At 41.8% G+C, this 19,428-nt stretch overlaps 1 protein-coding gene across 1 annotated transcript in view; it reads left to right on the top strand.

The window, feature by feature from the left end:
* The first annotated feature begins 766 nt into the window (after positions 1-766).
* DPYS (dihydropyrimidinase) overlaps positions 767-19,428 on the top strand; it is an 83,297-nt gene continuing 64,635 nt past the window's right edge. Inside the window, exons 1-2 of the mRNA XM_003256092.4 lie at positions 767-1,030; positions 16,328-16,486. Of these exons, the coding sequence (XP_003256140.2) occupies positions 767-1,030; positions 16,328-16,486 (423 nt within the window). The remainder of the gene's footprint in view (positions 1,031-16,327; positions 16,487-19,428) is intronic.

The following is a 19,428-nucleotide window of genomic DNA, read 5'->3' as shown; positions in this document are numbered from 1 at the left end:
TGGTTTTGTGGAAAAGCTGGGAGTAGAAATTTAAATCTTTAGAGTTACAGTACCGGTTATTTTCCAAGAAACACTTGCTGGTATGTGTTGTATCATTAAAACGTGGAGAATAGTTAACACCAAGTCGTTTTCTTTCAAATACATTAAATATTTTACTCTGATCCTTCCCTGTGTCTGCCAATTACTGGGATTATATGATAATTTGCTCCTGGCTTAAGAACGTTTAAAAGGAAACCCAGATCGATTGGCTCTGTTCTGGCTTGGGTGGGTTTGGCTATTTTTGTTGCTGCTTCTAGTGATGGTTCTTGCTTTCTTTCTCCCTCTGGATCTGTTTTTTGGTACAAACACATCCCCAACCAAGGGAAAGGGTGAGGTGGATTTCTTTCCCTTTAGCACCTAATCTTATGAAAAACGCATGTCCCTTTCTCTTAAAACTCCAAGATCTTTCCCTTCCAATGACTCTGAAGCCTGGGTGGATACCTCAACTCAGGGCGCAGAATACTTGGGGTCTGAGTGTGCAAGGACCATGCGGACCTGTTCAATCTCGGCCTTTGGGCTCCAGCCCAGCCTTCCCGGGGGAGGAGCCGCATATGCCGCCAGGTCATAAACCCGCCAGGCCGCTGGGCTCCGGATTTGCAGCCCGAGCCAGAGCTCGGGAGCTGTCGGTGGGGACCTTGCAGGAGGGCACCCCCCAGGCCGCCCAGCCCAGCCCAGCCCCGCCCCTGCGCGCAGCCCGGGCCGGGTAGGACCCCGCGCGCCCTTCGCCATGGCGGCGCCCTCGCGGCTCCTGATCCGCGGGGGTCGCGTGGTCAACAACGACTTCTCGGAGGTGGCCGACGTGCTGGTGGAGGACGGCGTGGTGCGGGCGCTCGGGCACGACCTGCTGCCTCCCGGGGGCGCTCCTGCGGGGCTGCGGGTCCTCGACGCCGCCGGCAAGCTCGTCCTGCCCGGAGGCATCGACACACACACGCACATGCAGTTCCCCTTCATGGGCTCGCGGTCCATCGACGACTTCCACCAGGGCACCAAGGTACCCACCGCGCCGCGCCCCCGCCCCGCCCCCGCCCCGCGGTACCCACGGAGCCTCGGGCAGCCTCCCCAGCCGTCCCGGGGTCCCCAGCAGGGCCGCCTCGCGCGGCGCGGCGCGGCGCGGCGCCGAGGGGCTGGGTGGGCGGGAAGGAGCACAGCCCCGGTGGGTGTCAGAGGCGACTCAGATTCTCTTCGCTGGGATCCCTTGCAGGCGCCCCTTCTCGGCGGCAGCCCAGCAGCCTTGGCTCAACCAGATGCCCTCGACTCCTCCCTTGATGGTTAATTTGACACGTTTAAGGCCATCCCCTTACCCTAATTTCTCTATGCCGCTTACTACCCAAATCTCCCCGCAACCCCATTTTGATTGGTGTTCTGTGGAAGTCGCAAATCTTCCATACCTTCTTTAGAATCTTTTTATGAAGTAGGCACTCCCAGCCATTTCTCCCAACCATTTCGACCCATCCGTTATCCCCAACCAAAACCAAATGAAAAATCCATTCACCTGGTAGTTACAGCCTTGACTCAAAGTGAACAGTGTAGCAGGTGATGTGTCTGAGTGGGCTAGATGCCCACCGTGTTCACGTTCCCCTGCCCTACCCTCTGCCCCCCCACTCCCACTCCCAGTAGAAAAAATATAGCCCCGACCAGGGTTTAGAAGAGAAAGTATTCCAGAAATGATCTCGATACACTCACACACACCAACGCAGCCTCGCAGCAGGCTCTCTTCTCCATCCCACTTGCGCTGGGGACACAACATTCTTGCTGCTGGAGTACCCAGAGTTTTACTGATATTGCAGGAGGACAGTCAGATCACCACTCCCCAGGTGGAGGCAGGCTTGGGTTTCTCTAGATACAAAGGCCAGAAGTGTGGGTCAATGAAAGGAAACTTAAACCAAACTTGTCCAACCTGTAGGCCGCATGCAGCCCAGGATGGCTTTGAATGCGGCCCAGCACAAATTCATAAACTTTCTGAAAACATTATGAGATTTTTTTTTGCAATTTTTTTTCTTAGTTCATCTGCTGTCGTTAGTGTTAGTGTATTTCATGTGTGGCCCAAGACAAGGGAAGCCAAAGATTGGACACCCCTGCAACATTTCCCCAAAGCTCCTCAACACAAGATCAAGAGACTAACAGAGCAGCTTTACAGGAACATAGAGTAAAAATTCTACTCTCAGCACTTGGGCTAAAGTTAAGCCCACATCCTCCTTAAGTCCTGTGTTTTGAGCTGCCTTGAGAGAAATGGCTCCTTCCAAAGTGAAGATGTATTGATATACTAAAGGCCTTGGCTTTTCACGTGGACCACACCTTGTTGTGTGAAACAAGTTGCGGTATTAAGTCCAGCGTATAGTAGGCTTCCTTCCTCCCTCCTCCCTCTCTCCATTGCTCCCTCCCTTCTTTCTCTCCGGCGAACCCCTCCACCCCTCTCTCTCTTTCTCTTCCCATGTTACTGTGGACAAGCTGACGGTCTTTCAAAGCAGTTTTGGTGATAGCTACTTCATTCATATACTGATTTCTGACAGTTTTGCTCTCCTTACACCTCCCCCTCTCCAAGTTCCCCAATCCTCTATGATTGACTGGAATGATTAACAGAAAAAAAGGAAGGCAGGTAGATTTGACCCAGAGAGAAGGATCTGGGCAGGCTGCTCAAATCGCCATTTGGAAAGCTTCTCCCTCATTACTAATTATCAACCTTTATCGTTATGTCAATAAAGTCTTTCGTAGGACAGATTGTTGTATGCTTTGAAAATTAGCAAACTTTGTTTTGTTTGTTCATTTTTCCCTTTTGCTAAAAAGTAATATGCACTGAATTTGAATGAACTTATTTTTACATTTTAAAGAATTTTTTAGCTATCAAAACAATATGTGATTATAGGAAACAATTGGAAAAATAATAGGAAAATAGAAGCAAAACATTAATAATACTCTCCTCTCAGTGACAGCCAATGTTTTGGTGTATTGCCTTTATGCTTTTTAATATGCTCTATTTTACATAATTGATATCATATTGTGCATGTGTCTGTGTGTGTACACCTGTATTTAAAATGTCAGAACTTGCAATTTTCAGTCATAGTGCAAGCCCATTCTGTTATTACAGACTTATCATTAACAAAGTGCTTTGCTGATGGCAGGGCATCCCATTGAACACTCCCACCTGCAAGGTGGGGAGCTGCTATTTCTGACCATGAGTTGCCCACTAGCATCATTCTCCCTCTTACAGCTGAGCAGTAGCTTTCATTCTCTTTCTGCCATCAGGGTTCCAGATGAAGCAGCAAAGAAGAACTGGAATGCTGTGGGGGAGGGGCATTCCCTCTCTTTCTCAAGATTATCTTTGCATGCCCCAAGGTCCTGGGAAGTGGTTCTTGGTCTTCTATCTTTTCCTTAGCCATTCTCGGAGTCTCTAGTTCGGAGAGATTTACAATTCTTAACTGAGAATGTAGGTCCTTATGAGGTATAGTCTGTTGTCAACATCTCAAAGGATTTATCCACCAGCTGATCCTCTAAGCATTTCTGTACTTAAAGGTTGTGAAAACATTAAACAAAAACATGTTCTTCATGAGCTTAGGATCTTAAACAAAAAATGATACGGTCAGAGATATTAAGGTCAAAGGTTTAGCAAATACCAAATTCCTGTTGAATATTAAACAGTACTTACAAAGGGGCTGTGTTGCAATAGTCTACTTCAGAGTCAGTTGGTTGGATCCCAAGAGGTAACCACTCCCACCCCCAGAAACAGCTGAGGCTTCATGAAGTGAACAAGGTGGGGAAATATAGATAAACATGAACATTACAGTATTGGCCTGAATTCTGAAAGAAAGGCATTATAGAGTTATTTTGTCTTCTCTCCTGGCCTTTGCAATAATCCCCAAAGCAATGTTGGTGGGTGTTTGTTTTGGGGAGCTAGAGACAAAGATAGGCCTTTTGTAAATACTGGTTGTATGATATGTTAAACTTGAAAAACATCTTCTTCTTATGCCTTTAAGTAACATCTATTTTATCAAGTACATACCAGGCAATGCCCTAAGTTGTGCATTATCTTCCAAAAATCCCAGATGCCATTGTCTACTTTTTTACAATTGAGGAAATTGAAGCTTAAGTTACCTGCCTAAGGTTGTACACCTAGGGCTGTAACTGATCAAGTGGCTCTTCAAATTTAGTACTGCCTGACCCCATCGCTGAAGCTGTTACCTCTTAGTGTCTATTCTTTTGAAAAAACATATAATGTTCAGATTTGTCAGGGTGGCAAGTGATAGATGACAGAGCCATATAAGTTGCATTTTAATGCGAGGCATCTTTTCTCGAAAATAGAGCAGAGGCATCTTTAGAAAAGACAGTAACTTTTCACTTTCCTAAAGCTAGAGGCAGTTAAGGTTATCAAAATAAACACACACTGCAGGTATTCAGTTTATAAGGCGTTTGTATAATACATGCATTTATAGCCATATCATCTGTAAGGGTACAGAAATGGACCTTAAGTACAGAAAAAACATAAAGTAAAAATGATATATTATGCTTTCAAGAGATGGGCCCCTAAAGGTTAGACCAATAGCTGTTTGCATTCTACATCCAGCAGGCTGAGCATTTATAATACCTGACAAATACAAAAGGATATTATCTGTGGTACTCTATTTATCGATCACTAGATTGTGATGGGACTCAATTTTAAAAATGAATATACATTAACTAAAGGTTATTTATTTTGTAAATCGAATTCATGTCAGAGATTGGTTTAAAGCCTATAATTGATTAGCTTAATTACAGGTAAAAGCTTTCTGAAGTAACTAATGGAAATAATGTTCTGCTTTAAAGAAATCATATTTCATTTTGTTGGTCTATACCAGATGTACAGTGGTCTTCAGATAATTCAATTCTATGAGGAAGGACAATGGAATTTTTTATTCAATGGGTAGTAGGAATTCAATAAATTTGAAAGAATTGTGACTTTACTTTTACTACATTCTGTGATAAGAGAATGAAGTATAAGAGTTTGGCAAGTTTTCAAATATACATAAATTTGTATTTAGAGGTGTATGCAGGTCAAAGTGGGTGGAGTTGCACTGAAAACCCGGTAGTGTCAGTAACTGGCAGGAGGAACATCTTTTTAAAAATTGGGAAACCATGCAACACATTTTTCCTCTTTTCTTTTCTTTTTTCTTTATTGTAAAGGACAAAAAGTTCTCAAAATTATTGAGAAGGGAAATTACGCTTTGCTTTGAAACTTTTTGGTAAAATGCCATTGTGGCGATTACTTACAAGGCAGTGTAAGGCATGTGATTAAGCACACCACACATTTACAGTTGTATTTATAGAGCTTCTGCAACTTGTGGAAGAGCTGTGCTTCAAAAACTTTGGTTGCAAATCAAATCCCCTTTTCTGTTGCTTGCCAGAGCTCCCGGCTGGGCTTCAGGAGCTGTGTGGGCTGATTTTGTGACCTTGGGCAAGTAATTTCCTCTCTCAGGATTGTCAGCATTTTTTTGTCTGTGAATGAGGCATTGGTTAGATGAGCAATTCAAAAAGAGTTTTTTAAGTTATAAAAACAATATATACTTATCATCCAGACCTTAAGAAAATGCTGGCACATTATAGTCACTCAATATGCATTAGTTAAATGTATCAACTGCTTTTTTAAAAAAGAAAAATACAGATGAGTATAAAGAAAAATCATATTTAAATCACCTATAATTTTAACATTTGGCTCCCTATCCTTCTAGATATTTATTTGTTGGGGGGAACGTATAAACATTTGTTTCCTTCTACCAAATTGGGCATACTGATTGGAGTCAGCCTTGTTCATTAAACATTTCCCCCGTCCTTAAATACCACTGGAGAATGGGATTTCATGGCCTCGTTATCCTCTCTGTGGATAATGATCTCTGAGTCTCGGATCTCTCTCTCCAGCCTCCATATTCCTTAAGCATCAGGCCTCAATTTCTGCCTGTCTCTGGATATCACAACCTGGATATCCCAGAAGCACCTCATACTCAGCATGTTCCAAACCAAATGTGACCTCTCCTTCAAGTTTCAAACTCATTTTTCTTCCTGTTTCCCAAACTTTGGTGGTTCAGCTCTCATCTTCTCCATGATGGACATTTTGGTGATCTCCAGTTTTTTTCCACTATATAGCAATGCTGTGACAGACATCCTTATATGTAAATTATTGTTCATATTCTTGATGATTGCCTCAGAAATGATCCCTTAGAGTAAAATGCCTGGGCCAATGAGTATTAGACACATCTTAAAGGAGTTTAATACATTCATTCAGACTGCTCTTCAGTTTATGTGCCCATTATCATTCCCATTTCACTGCATTCTTTTCGATGGTGGATAATGACATTATTTTATTTTATTTTATTTTATTCTATTTTATTGAGACAGGGTCTCACTCTCTCACCTGGGCTGGAATGCAGTGGTGCAGTCCAGCTCACGGCAGCCTCATCCTCCTGGGCTCAAGCAATGCTCCCACCTCAACCTCCCGAGTAGCTGGGACTGCAGGTGCACGCCACCATGCCCAGCTAATTTTTGTATTTTTTTTTTTTTGTAGAGACAGGGTCTCACTATGTTGCCCAGGCTGATCTCAAACTCCTGAGCTCAAGTGATCTACTCACCTCAGCCTCCCAAAGTGGTGGGATTACAGGTGTGAGCCACTGTGCCTGGCCTGGATAATGACTTTTAAAAAAATCTATGTCAATTTCGGAGGAAAAACATAGCATTTCGTACTGTCTTTAAAAGATCATCTCTTTAATAACTGGTGAGGCTGAGCTTTGAACATTCATGTTGTATTAGTAGTTTAGATGCTCCAGCTTCAAGGGTTTGTAATTCTGTGGTTTCCTCGAATGGCTGTTTAATGATTACAAACTTAACCTTCAGACTAATCAGAGGAAGCACAAAAAAATCTCAAAGATTAACTGAAACCACTTGATGCTAACTAAAGCTTTGGTTCTGTTAAGGGTGTTGTGTGTTAGGAATCCTTTCACTGACTTAGATTCCAAGACTTGCCTTATTTCAGCTTTGATATTCCATAGTTCATGCTTTTCACTTCCACCCCTTGTTTTCTCTCTCACATGTCTGGCCTGGGTGTTTTCAATGTCTGTATTAGTCTGTTCTCACACTGCTATAAAGAAGTATTTGAGACTGGCTAATTTATAAAGAAAAGAGGTTCAATTGACTCACAGTTTCACAGGCTGTACAGGAGGCATGACTGGGGAGGCCTCGGGAAACTTACAATCATGTTGGAAGGTGAAGGGGAAGCAAGCGCATATTCACATGGTGGCAGGAGAGAGAGCAAAGGGGGAGGTGCTGCACCCTTTTAAACAACCAGATCTCATGAGAACTCACTCATGAGATCGACAAGGGGGAAATATGCCCCCATGATTCAATCACCTCCCACATGGTCACTCCCCCGACATTGGGGATTACAATTCAACTTGAGATTTGGGTGGGGACACAGAGCCAAACCATACCAATGTCTGAGAGAGGCAGTCTAGAAATCAAGGTTTCCATGATGCTTCTCTCAGGGAGGAAAATCTTTTCCTTTACTCTCTTATGTTTAGTAATTGGGGGCCTGCAAATTAAACTGACAAAAGAGAGATTCACAAAAGAAAGGACAAATTTAAAACATTCACATACATATGTAGGAATTCACAGAAAAATGTGACTCATGGAGGGCGCTAGATTTGGGGGGTTATACACCATCTTAACAGAACAAGGGAAGGCGGAGCAGGCACTTACAAAAAAACAAACAACTTCTTAATAGGGGACGGTCACGGGGAGAAAAGACACATAGGAAAACAAATGACTTTTAGAAAAGATAAATGGGCCCTTAGAAGGAGATATGGGACATATGATAGTTTTGTGACAATGTCTATTTAGGTATGGTGTCAGCTTCCAAGTCTCTAGTGATAAGTCAGTCTTCCCTGGTGGTGAAACCCCTAGAGAGGGGATTTATGGTAATTGAGGTCTTTGGGGAGGCTTTGGTTTATAGCAGATTTGGGACTTAAGGGAAAAAATAAAACACCTATTCTCGAATATCTGGAGCTCAAAATAATATTTATACTACAGTGGTATATTCTAGAGTCTCAACTGCCATCTAATATGGAATAATCCCAAACTAAGGATTTTTCAAGCTGACTGTTAGGTTCCATTAATTCAGTCAACAAGTATTTCTTGGAAACCCACTAAGTGCCAGGCATTGTGGCTGGTGCAGAGGTTATAGAGATGAAAACCATGGTATTTGTTCTCAGTGGTAAACAGACTAGAGGTATATGGGTCTCTAATCTGTCTGGACTTTGATAATAAATTTTATATAGTAACTTTGGCCTTTATAGACTTTGCTTTGATGATTGTGACAATTTTTTAGTAAACACGTGAGGTCAGTGACATCTGGCATTTTCCCTGTTGCTCAGTCATCAATCACAGTGGCCTGCATCACCTGGCTGTGTTTCTGAGCTGCTTACTTGGCTGACAAGTGAGCCTGGGCAACTGGCCACCATCTACACCTCAACACTGCTTTGTGCTTTCTTCTCACACGTCAAGTAACAAGTTGAGAAAGGACACCTCAATTTTTTCTGTTATGTTTCATTGCATCTAACAGGGAAATTGCATTATATAGTGATAGTCATGGATGAGTTCCTGAGCCTGAGGATCTGTTTTTCACACATAAAAGGAAAGACCTTAAAATTCACCTGAAAGTAAAACAAAATGTAATCATTTTTAGAAGTCAAGAAAGTATTTGAGGCATAGATACAGAAATAAACTAAAATTGTGTTTGTTAAAAGTCTTAGTTAACACTGCTTTGGTAATGAACTTTGGAAAAACTGAGCATTCAACCTTCAGATGTGGTCTGCATTGACATTCCATATTAACATGTTCATAGAAGGATCTAGGAAACTACAGGGCCAGGACTAGCAATATTTTTGGGAAATGACATTTCACACTAACACGCAACTTACACAGCTTTCCCAGTTTGCAATTGGAAAAGTGAACCATCATAATTATTCCATCTCGTAACTTTTAGGGAAATTCACTGGTCCTTCTCTTCCTTTCCCCTTCAAACATTTAGAGAATATTCATGTACCAGGTACTGTAATGGGCACAGAATATACAGAGATGAACCAACATTGATTAAATCAGAATCTCTGGGGAATGGGGTAAACGTTTTCTACATGATTCCAGCATGATCCAGGGCTAAGAATTGCTTGGACTCAGCACAGGAATGGGTAGAGGAGGGAAGAATGTGAATGATGTCTTTGAAATGGGAAAGTGCTCAGGTCTCCTAAGAGAGGCAGGGACAGTGTCAGTGGAGTGGAGCGAATGAGTTGAGAGGGAACAGCTCAACAGAGAGCTTTGGAGAAAGCTAAAGTTCAGGTCATGCGGGACCTTATGGGTTGGGCAACAATTGTTTTTTCTCCATCTTAAAAGCAAAGAGAAGTCAATAAAAGATTAAAAGTGGCAGATATGGCTGGGCAGACATATGGTAGGTATACCTCCTACCTTGGAGTTGTGTTCACATTGTTGCTCTGAGGATTTTCTGGGGACTGAACTCCGGTTGCGCACAGTGGTAACCTACTCATTAACACACCCTCTTTATGGCCCTCTTCCTTTCTGTTTTCCCTCCCTTCTCATTTCTTCATTGTGCTAGTCCAGTGGAAAGACGAAGGTGGCACCGGGCAGTAGAGATGAAGACACAGGAGTGGAGAGGCTCCTGGAGTTCATAGAAGACAGCCTCCGGGGTCTTGTTGATGGATTGGATTTGGGGATACAGGGAAGAAGAGAAGTAGGTGTCAAGGGTAACTCTTAAGTTTCTGGTGGGATGGATGATAGCGTGATTAATATTCCAAACTTAGGGAGGCAAGAAGCCAAGCGTGGACAGGAATGTGCAAGACATCTTTACAAAGCTGAGTGTGCTTCTGGATTTGGGACAGACGCTGGGATTGTGAAACTTGTTTTTGTAGGTTTCAATGACTGTGAGAGAGCTAGAAATTCAGCCACGAACTTTTCTCTCTAAGGCTCAAACATACTGTTGGGTTTCTTTTTGTTTTACTTGGGTGGTGCAGGTTCTGTGATGGATTTTAATGAAACAAAGTCACTTGTTTTAGGATAAGCTTAGAAATAAGAATTTGGTGGCACCATAAAAGGGGAGAAAATGCATTTGGATACAGTAGTGTACCCTGAATCACAGTTTCAATTTCTGCAGTTACCTGAGGTCAACTGTAGTCCAAAAATCTTAAGTGGAAAATTCCAGAAATAAACAGTAATAAGTTTTAAATTGTACAATGTCCTGAGCAGTGTGATGAAATCTCAAGATATCCTGCTCCAACCTGCCTGGGACAGGGACGTGAGTCCTCCCTATGTCCAGCGCATTCATGCTATAGACGCTGCCTGCCTGTCAGTCACTTAGTAGTTGGCTCGGTTATAAGGTCAACTGTCACAATACTGCAGTGCTTGTGGCCACCCACAAGTCACCCTTATTTTACTTCATAATGGCCCCAAAGTGCAAGAGCGATGCTGGCTCATTGTTCTATTTTTTATTAGTTATTGCTGTTAATCTCTCACTGTGCCCAGTAATAAATGAAGCTTTATCACAGGTATGTACATATAGGAAGAAACGTAGCATATGTAGGGTTCAATACTATCCTCAGTTTCAGGCATCCACTGGAGGTCTTGGAATGTACCCCTCTTGGATAAGGGATAACTCCTGTACTTTCAGTAATGATTTACAATGGAATATTCTTAAACAAAATCTTGTGCAATATTATGACCACTGTTAGAGTTTATCTCAATTTCTGTTCCACTGCATTTCTTCTGGAAGCAGCGTGGGCTCCCCTGTCCCCCAAAAGAGTTTTTTAGATAAACTGGAAGGTTTACAAGGAAGAACAGTGAAAGTAATTAGGAGCTGAAATAATTGATTTGTGAGCCAAGGTTAGAAAAGCTAAATCCATTTTGTTTGGCTAACTGATAAATAAAAATGGAAATAAGTCAATCAGGAATAAAAGCAAAGGAAATAACTAGGCTTCATGTAGCTATTTGAGAGAAATTCGCCCCAGCCATCCTTTCCCATTCAATACAGCTTCTCCAAACTCATTCCCAGTCTGGGGTTGAGGAGAGGGAGATAAGAATGGGGATAAGAAACAGAACAAGAAGAAGGAAAAGATAAGTGGCTGTTCCTCTCCTGTCTCTTTCCTGCTCCTAGTTAATTAGGAAGGTGGAGCATTTGTCATCAACCCTCATTTAAGAGCTTTCAAATTGTAGCCCCGAGAATTTTCATTTGCTTTAGTTTTAGAAGAGTAGCCCTTTGACTATCATATCTTCAGTCTGGTAAGAAGACCATGAACAGCTCTGTCTATTTAATTTATACACCATATATGGTCATGTGTCACTTAATAGCAGGAATACATTCTGAGAAATGTGTCATTAGGCAAATTTGTGGTTGTGAGAACATCATAGTGTGTACTTACACAAACCTAGATGGTATAGCCTACTACATGCCTAGGCTGTATGCTATGACCTGTGGTTCCTCGGCTACAAACCTGTTCAGTAGTTACTCTACGGAATACCATAGACAATCACAATAATAACTGTGTATCTAAACATTGCTAAACGTAGAAAAGGTACAGTACAAATATGGTACTGTGATCTTACGGGGCCACCGTCATATGTGTGGTACTGTCATTGATCAAAACACCATTATGGTACCTGACTGTACATATATATGCCTTGTGTCATATATTTATATGTAAAATATTTATTTTTCATATAAAAATTATGATTTTAATAGAAAGTTTAACAAATATTGAAAATAAAATTTAAGTAGGGGAAAACTAAAACGACCTGGAATTATGCCATCTAGAACCAGCCACTGTAAACATTTTGTCTTGGCTCAGTGTGGTTTTGTGTTTGTGCTGAGTGTTGGTATGTTCCGAAGCATGTTATTGTGGCTCATGTTGTCATGTCTGGCTTCTCTCTCCCTGGCCATTTCGGCCAATCTCGGGACCTCTATGGCATCCTCTACTAGGTCACTCCTACATTTTCTCCTAGTCTTATATGCTGTTTAGAAACAGGTCTGTATGTCTTCCTGTGTGCAAATGCCACCAGGTGGACACGTGCCCAAGCACCTCGCTCTCAGGATGTTCCCCACTTCATTCATGTTCCTTCTAAGTGCAGATCATGCTCCTCCTCTGTCCACTCGCCTGCCATCTTCTCACTCATCCTAGTCAAATCGGCTCACCTGACTCCCTTCGCAACTAAAAACAATCATTGCCCTGTTTTCCTCCTCTGGGACACCACTTTATATGGTCCCCAGTCACCTTAATTCTGCCCTTTAACACTTTCTGCTGAGCTGCTACCTCTTCCCCCCGGATCTTCTTCCTCAGAGCTCCTCTTCATGCAGTTCACATTTCCTGGAGGCTCAGGCTTTAGGGCCTGATGACTCGGATTCCAACCCTGCCATTGTTCCTTGCTGGCTATGAGACTTTGGCCAAGTGATTGATGGTTCTGTATCAAGTTTTTTTTTCTTTATTTTACTTTAAGTTCTGGTACACATGTGCAGAATGTGCAGGTTTGTTACATAGGTTTACACGTGCCATGGTGGTTTGCTGCACCCATCAGCCCGTCATCTAGGTTTTCTGTATTCAGCATTCACCACCTAAAATGGAGTTAACCATAGTACCTACTGTAGAGAGCTCTTGAGGTGGTTAAAATATGCAAAACGTTGGAATAGTTCCTAGAGCATCATGGTGCACAAAAACAGCATCACAGCACTTGCTGTGAGTCAGATATTATTATACTTAATTGGAAACTTCCACGTGTATGTCCTAATCCTGGTTGAAATCCAAGCCGTCTCTGATCTCTGAGTTGATCTTTCTCTCCTCTGAATTCCCAGTCATCTTTTCTCTTTACCTCTTCTAGGGAGCTTAGCAAATTTTACCTCCCTTTAGCAATTTTTATACTACTGTTTATTATAAAAGTAGACTTGCTACCTGTTATTACAATCTATTTTATATTTATTCATATTTCTGCTTCTCCTATAAACACCCTGAGGGCAGAATCATTGCCTAATTATTTGTGTGGTCTCCCACTTCCTTCACTACATATAATGGCTTGGATGTGGTAGACCTTTTCTGGTTTTATGGAGAGAGAATCCACCTGCAATACAATTCGGCCATTTAAAGTGTATAGGACAATGGCTTTTAGTATGTTCACAGAATTGTGCAAGCATCACCACAATCAATTGTAGAATACTTTTTGCTTGGTTTGTTTGTTTGTTTTGAGATGGAGTTTCGCTCTTGTCACCCAGGCTGGAGTGCAATGGCATGATCTCGGCTCACTGCAACCTCTGTCTCCCGGGTTCAAGCAATTCTCCTGCCTCAGCCTCCCTAGTAGCTGGGATTATAGGCACTTGCCACCATGCCCAGCTAATTTTTGTATTTTTAGTAGAGATGGGGTTTCACCGTGTTGGCCAGGCTTGTCTTGAACTCCTGACCTCAGGTGATCCACCTGCCTCAGCCTCCCAAAGTGCTGGGATTACAGGCGTGAGCCACCATGCCTAGCCAGAACACTTTTGATACCCCCAAAAGAAACACCATACCCTTTAGCTATCACCTTGGACTCTCCTCATCCCACCCAGACCCAGACAACCACTATTCCACTTGCTCTATGGATTTGCCTCTTCTGGACATTTCATATAAATAGGATCACACAATATATAATCTTTGCGACTAGCTTCTCTCACTTAGCATCATATTTTCAAGCTTCACCCATGTCATAGCATATGTCAGTACTTCATTTCCTTTTATGGTAAAATACTACCCCATTGTATGAATCTATTAGATTTTATTTATCCATTCATGAGTCGATGGACATTTGGATTGTTTCTACTTTTTGGCTACCATGGATCATGCTGCTGTGAATATTTGTGTGCAAGTTTTTACAAGCACATGTTTTCATTTCTCTTGGCTATAGGCCTAGGAGTGGAATTGCTTGGTCCTGTGGTAACTCTATCTTTAACTGGGAGAGGAACTCCAAATTGTTTTCCTAAGTGGCTGTATACCATTTTGCATTCCCACCAGCTGTGTATCTAGTTTCTCCACATCCTGCATGTGGTAAATTTTAATAGGGAAAGAATAGAAAGAATAGTTCTTTAAGCTTGATTTTCTAGTTCAGTAGATGCTAAAAGAGGACTTTCTTCTAACGCTTTAATTAACAGCAGATTCTATTAGAAAAATGTCCTTCATCCTCAAGGGATGTCTTGTCATACTGGGAAGACACTTTAAGAAGGAAGAAGGTAAGAAGATTAATCTGTATTCAAATAAAAATATGAAGCCTGAGGAATTTTTTTTCCTAGCATTTTCATTACATCAATAGGGATTTCTTAAGAAATGCAAATGTGTATTGTTTTGCCACAGATAAGGCAGTGTTATCTAAAGGTGGAGACAACGTACAGGATCCTGTATAAAAAGTGAAATTTTTGAGAGCAAAAAGAATTGGAGTGGGGCCAAGTAACTTAAGGAAAAATAAAAATCTATTGAAGTAAGCAAGAAAAGTGGGGGTAGAATAGAGCTGGCATATCAGGTAGGACATGAGGGCATCCGGTGTATCTGGAGGCCGTTGGGGGAGGGTGGTGGGGGCCCGAAAGAGAGACTGAGGCACTCCCCCCTCCTGTGTTGTAACATGACCACATTTCTGGTGATGAGGTAACACGATATAGGGAAGATGGAAAAATTCCTAATCCTGAAATAGTAGTGCTCAACTCATAAAGCACTTACCATGAATCAAACTCTGTACTAAGCATTTTATTTTTATTTGTTTATTTTTGAGACAGGGTCCCTCTCTGTTGCCCAGGCTGGCATGCAGTGGTGCAATCATAGCTCACTGCAGCCTCAAACTCCCGGGCTCAAGTGGTCCTTCCATCTCAGTCTACCAAGTAGCTAGGACTGCAGCCGCATGCCACCATGCCTGGCTAATTTAACATTTTTGTAGAGACGGGGTTTTCACCATGTTGCCCAGGCTAGTCTTGAACTCCTGGGCTCAAGCTCTCCTCCCATCTCAGCCTCCTAGAGTGCTGAGATTACAGGCATGAGCCAAGGCTCCTGGACCTAAGCACTCTGTATACATTACTTCAGTTTAATCCTCCTATCAAGCCTATAGTTTAGGTACAATTGTCCTCACTTTGCAGATGGCGAATTAAAGGCACACAGAGGTTAAGAAATTGCTGAGATTACCACAGCGAATAAGTGTTGATGCTGAGCTTTGTACCCTGGTGCCCATGAGCCTCCCAGGTCCACGGTCTAAGCCACTGTGCTAGCATCCCTCCTGTCTCTGTTTTCTTCACCTACGTTATTTGAATACAACAGTTAAAAATAATTAACCATCCTCCTGTCTCTGTTTTCTTCACCTACGTTATTTGAATACAACAATTAAAAACAATTAACCATCTTGTGATTTTAGTTTAAATGAAATCAATTTAAATAGTCAAAGGCATGTGATTTAGTAACAGTGTTTAAATTAGTAGTGATGTAATGTGCTAAGGGGTATATTGCAAGTTGAGGCAGAATGCAGGGATTTATAGACCATGTTATGAAGATTCCAGTTTGTGCAGAGGCAGGGAGAAGCACTCAGTTTTCATCTTTGGAGTCAAGTGGTCACATTTGTGCTTTGGAAATATCTCTCTCGTTGCAATGAGGGGTTTGTATTGGAGGGAGTGGGAGATGAAGATCAATCAGGACTCTGTTACAATAGTCAAGATGAGGAATGAGAAGGATCTGAACTAAGACCAGGGTGGTAGCAGTGGACAGAGGGACAGGTACAAATCTAAGAAAGATAAAGCAGTCACCATTTGGTTTCTGGGAATGGAGGCAAGACCGGAACCATGTAAGTCTCCCAGGATTCTGAGAGGACCACAGGGCAGTTAGAGATACAGTTCATCAGGATGGATTCTAATAAAATGGAATCTTATAATAATGAATATCACTTCTCAAGAACAAAAATATGTGCGTTTTTTCCACTTTTCCATTTTGATTTTTCTTTACAATCCTCACTCAGTTTTCTTTGAGTCAAAGCCATTTTCATCTTATCAGATATGACATTCTTTTTGCAGAAGAAATTCCAGCAGGTTTAATACTTTAAACTGAGTTTATGAAAAGTCTATTCATGCCCTTCTGGGTCATTGAAGCAGGCAGCATCTTTTTGCAATTTCCTGGACCCATCGAGTTTGCCCAAGTGCTTACAAATGCACATTGTTCAAGATGATAAATGACTTAACTGGGAAACTGATAGCTAATTTGTTGAAAACCTCTTATGATTCCAGGCTGCTCTCGCAGGAGGCACCACCATGATTATTGATTTCGCCATCCCTCAGAAAGGTGGCTCCCTCATTGAGGCCTTCGAGACCTGGCGAAGCTGGGCTGATCCCAAAGTTTGTTGCGACTACAGCCTTCATGTGGCAGTGACGTGGTGGAGTGACCAGGTAAAGCACCTGGATTTCAATGTGTTCCCGTTATCCTCTTGTCCTCACTCTGCACAAGAGCAAGAAACTGGTGACGTTATTGCTTCCTAGATAACTGGAGGACAGAACTGGCAGGAAGACTTTTCATTGCATATTCTTTTGTATCTTTTGAATTTTTAATTCTGCAAAGTATTACCAATTTTAAAAACTAAATTAAAAAAATCATATAAAGACAATAGGATAAATCTTTTATGCTCATACATAACAGCTTCTCCTAATATTTAATCGGTGAATCATCAATGCTTTAAGTGTAATGTTTAATATACTGATTTCTGTTTTTCTTAAATTCAATATCCCCAGAATCTTTTAAACAGTATTTTCCTACAGGTTAGAACTTCAATAAAAAATGTTTAATTTCTCAAAAAAAAAAATCAAGGAAATTCTAAATTTAGAATTCTCTAGAACTAGAAGCCTGCCTTCCCACTCATGAGCCTTCTTTAGAGAGGAAGGGACAGGCCTGGACTGTTTCCAGAGTCTTCTCCAAGCTGTATCTTGACCAAGTGATCTTCCTACTCTGCTAATGTTACCACCTGGTCAGATCATTTCATAATAGAGCTTAAAGCAACCTTCCATGTCCACTAATTGCCCAGGTCATGGCAGAAATAACATGATTTAGATAGAAAAGACAGTTTTGAGAGATGTTAAAATATGTTGATTTCCTCCCACATAAATTTGTGTGTGAATTTTGGAAGAAACTTTTACTTGGAATTTAAATTGCAACATGTTTTCCACATTGCACTTAATTCAGCAATCTTTTTACCAGAAAGAGTTCACCATTAGGACATTATTTGAGTAACTTATAATCTCACATCCCCCACAAACTCGGGCTTTAGACAGCAAGTTAATCTAAAACAAATAGTCAATCTTTAACAGTTCAGCAAACATAATAGCAAGGTTTATAGTCCACAGCTAAAGTTAGTTTTTCTCCAAAAATGCCATTTTTAGTGATGCATCTGAACTCTTATGCTTTTAGGATCGTCCCTCCTTTTCTTCCCTTCCCTCCCCTCCCTTCTCTTCTTCTTTTCCCTCCCTCCCTGCCTCCCTTCCTCCCTTCCTTCTTTCTTTTCTTCTCTTCCCTCCCTCCTTTCCTTCCCTCTCTTCGTTTTCCTATTCTCCTATTTTATAAGATGGAGCAAAGGTGATGGTGTTTGTCCTTATCAGTGCTTCTCACACTTTAGTATGCAAAGAGTCACCTGGTAAACCTTGTTAAAATGCAGATTGCAGATTCTGTTCAGGGTGGGTTTTCGTTTGCTGGGGCTGCTGTAACCCTAGCAAACAGAATGTACCACAAACAGAATGGCTTAAACAACAGACATTTACTGCCTCACAGCTGTGGAGGCCAGAAGTCTGAGATTTAGGTGTCAGCAGGGTTGGTTCCTTCTGAGGGCTCTGAGGGAGAACCTGTTCCGTTCCTCTCTCCTAATTTCCGGTAGTTTGCTGACAACCTTTGGCATTCCTTGTCTTGTAAAAGCAACACCCCAATCTCTGCCTTCATCTTCATATGATATTCTCCCCGTGGCAGGTCTGCATCCCAGTTTCCACTTGATATAAGGGCACCAGTTACATTGGATAAAGCGCACATGCTCGTGTCCTCATCTTAACTAATTACATCTGCAAGGACTCTATTTCCAAACAAGGCATTAGGACTTCAACATATGAATTTTGGGCTCACACAAGTCAACCCATAGCAGTAGGTTAGGGGCAGGTGGGACCTGAGAGTCTGCATTTCTAGCAAGCAACCAGGTGATGCTGCTGCTGCTGGTTTAGGCGCCACACTTTTGGAAGAGCAAGGCTGAAGCTAATATGCTTGCAAGTTGTGTAATGAGATTCTTCCATGGATGTGGATGGCAGGGATGATTAATGAGGGCTCTTCTACTCAGGGAGCAAAAGATATTTCATGTAAGCAATGCAGATCATAATCCCCTTTGGAAGCCCATTATGTGAATATGCTAACAATGTTTCAAGCATTTTTTTTTCTGACTATAAAACTAAGGTACTCATTGTAAAAAATTAGAAACTGTTAGGGGAAAAAAATGAGGTGCACTGTCCCATGTTCTGTCCCTTGCTGTTGTCACTTAACCTAACTTGGAGCACATTCCATCACTTGTCCACTCTCAATATTTTGGTGCTTTTTTCTATATTAATTAAGTAGTAATTAATTTATTCAATAAATAGTTATTGAGTAGGCACTATGCACCAGGCACTGTTCTAGGATACAGCAGTGGACAAGCCTTACGAGGCCCCTTCTCTCATGGGGCTGAAATCCTAGAGGGGCAGACAGGGGATCAGCAAGTAAGGACTGCTATGCCGGGTGATCAGCACCATCAAGAAAAGGGAGGGACATTTCCAAGGGAATAAACAGTGGTAGCAATGAGTAAATTCACGTGTAATATTATCATTCTTAAACTTTGCTGACTCAATAGAACTACACTGCTTTATTTTGCGCTTTTTAGTTAGTAGGAAGTTTATTTCTTGCATGTGTTGTTAGTCATTTATTACTCCATGAATTGTTGGCAACATTTTTCAACATGTTTTTCTTATCAAATTGAAAGAACTTTTATTAGCTAAGAGCAATAATCCTATGCTTGTTACGTTTTTCATTGTGTGTGTATGTGTGGGTGGGTGGGTGGGTGTGGGTGTGTTTAACATATAGAAGTTCAAACAGTCTTATTTGGAAAAACCTGAGTTTTTCCTTTGAAATTTTTGATCCTTATTGAGACTTGAATCTGACCTACAAAAGCAATTATTGAGGCTGGGCACGGTGGCTCATGCCTGTAATTCCAGCACTTTGGGAGGCCAAGGTGGGCAGATGACTTGAGGTCGGGAATTCAAGACCAGCCTGGCCAACATGGCGAAACTGCATCCCTACTAAAAATACAAAAATTAGCTGGGCATGGTGGTGC

This window comes from Nomascus leucogenys, chromosome 16 (genome assembly GCF_006542625.1).
Source record: "Nomascus leucogenys isolate Asia chromosome 16, Asia_NLE_v1, whole genome shotgun sequence".
Taxonomy (NCBI): domain Eukaryota; kingdom Metazoa; phylum Chordata; class Mammalia; order Primates; family Hylobatidae; genus Nomascus; species Nomascus leucogenys.
The sequence above is the reverse complement of the archived record's forward strand: the minus strand, read 5'-3'. Positions and strand labels throughout refer to the sequence as shown.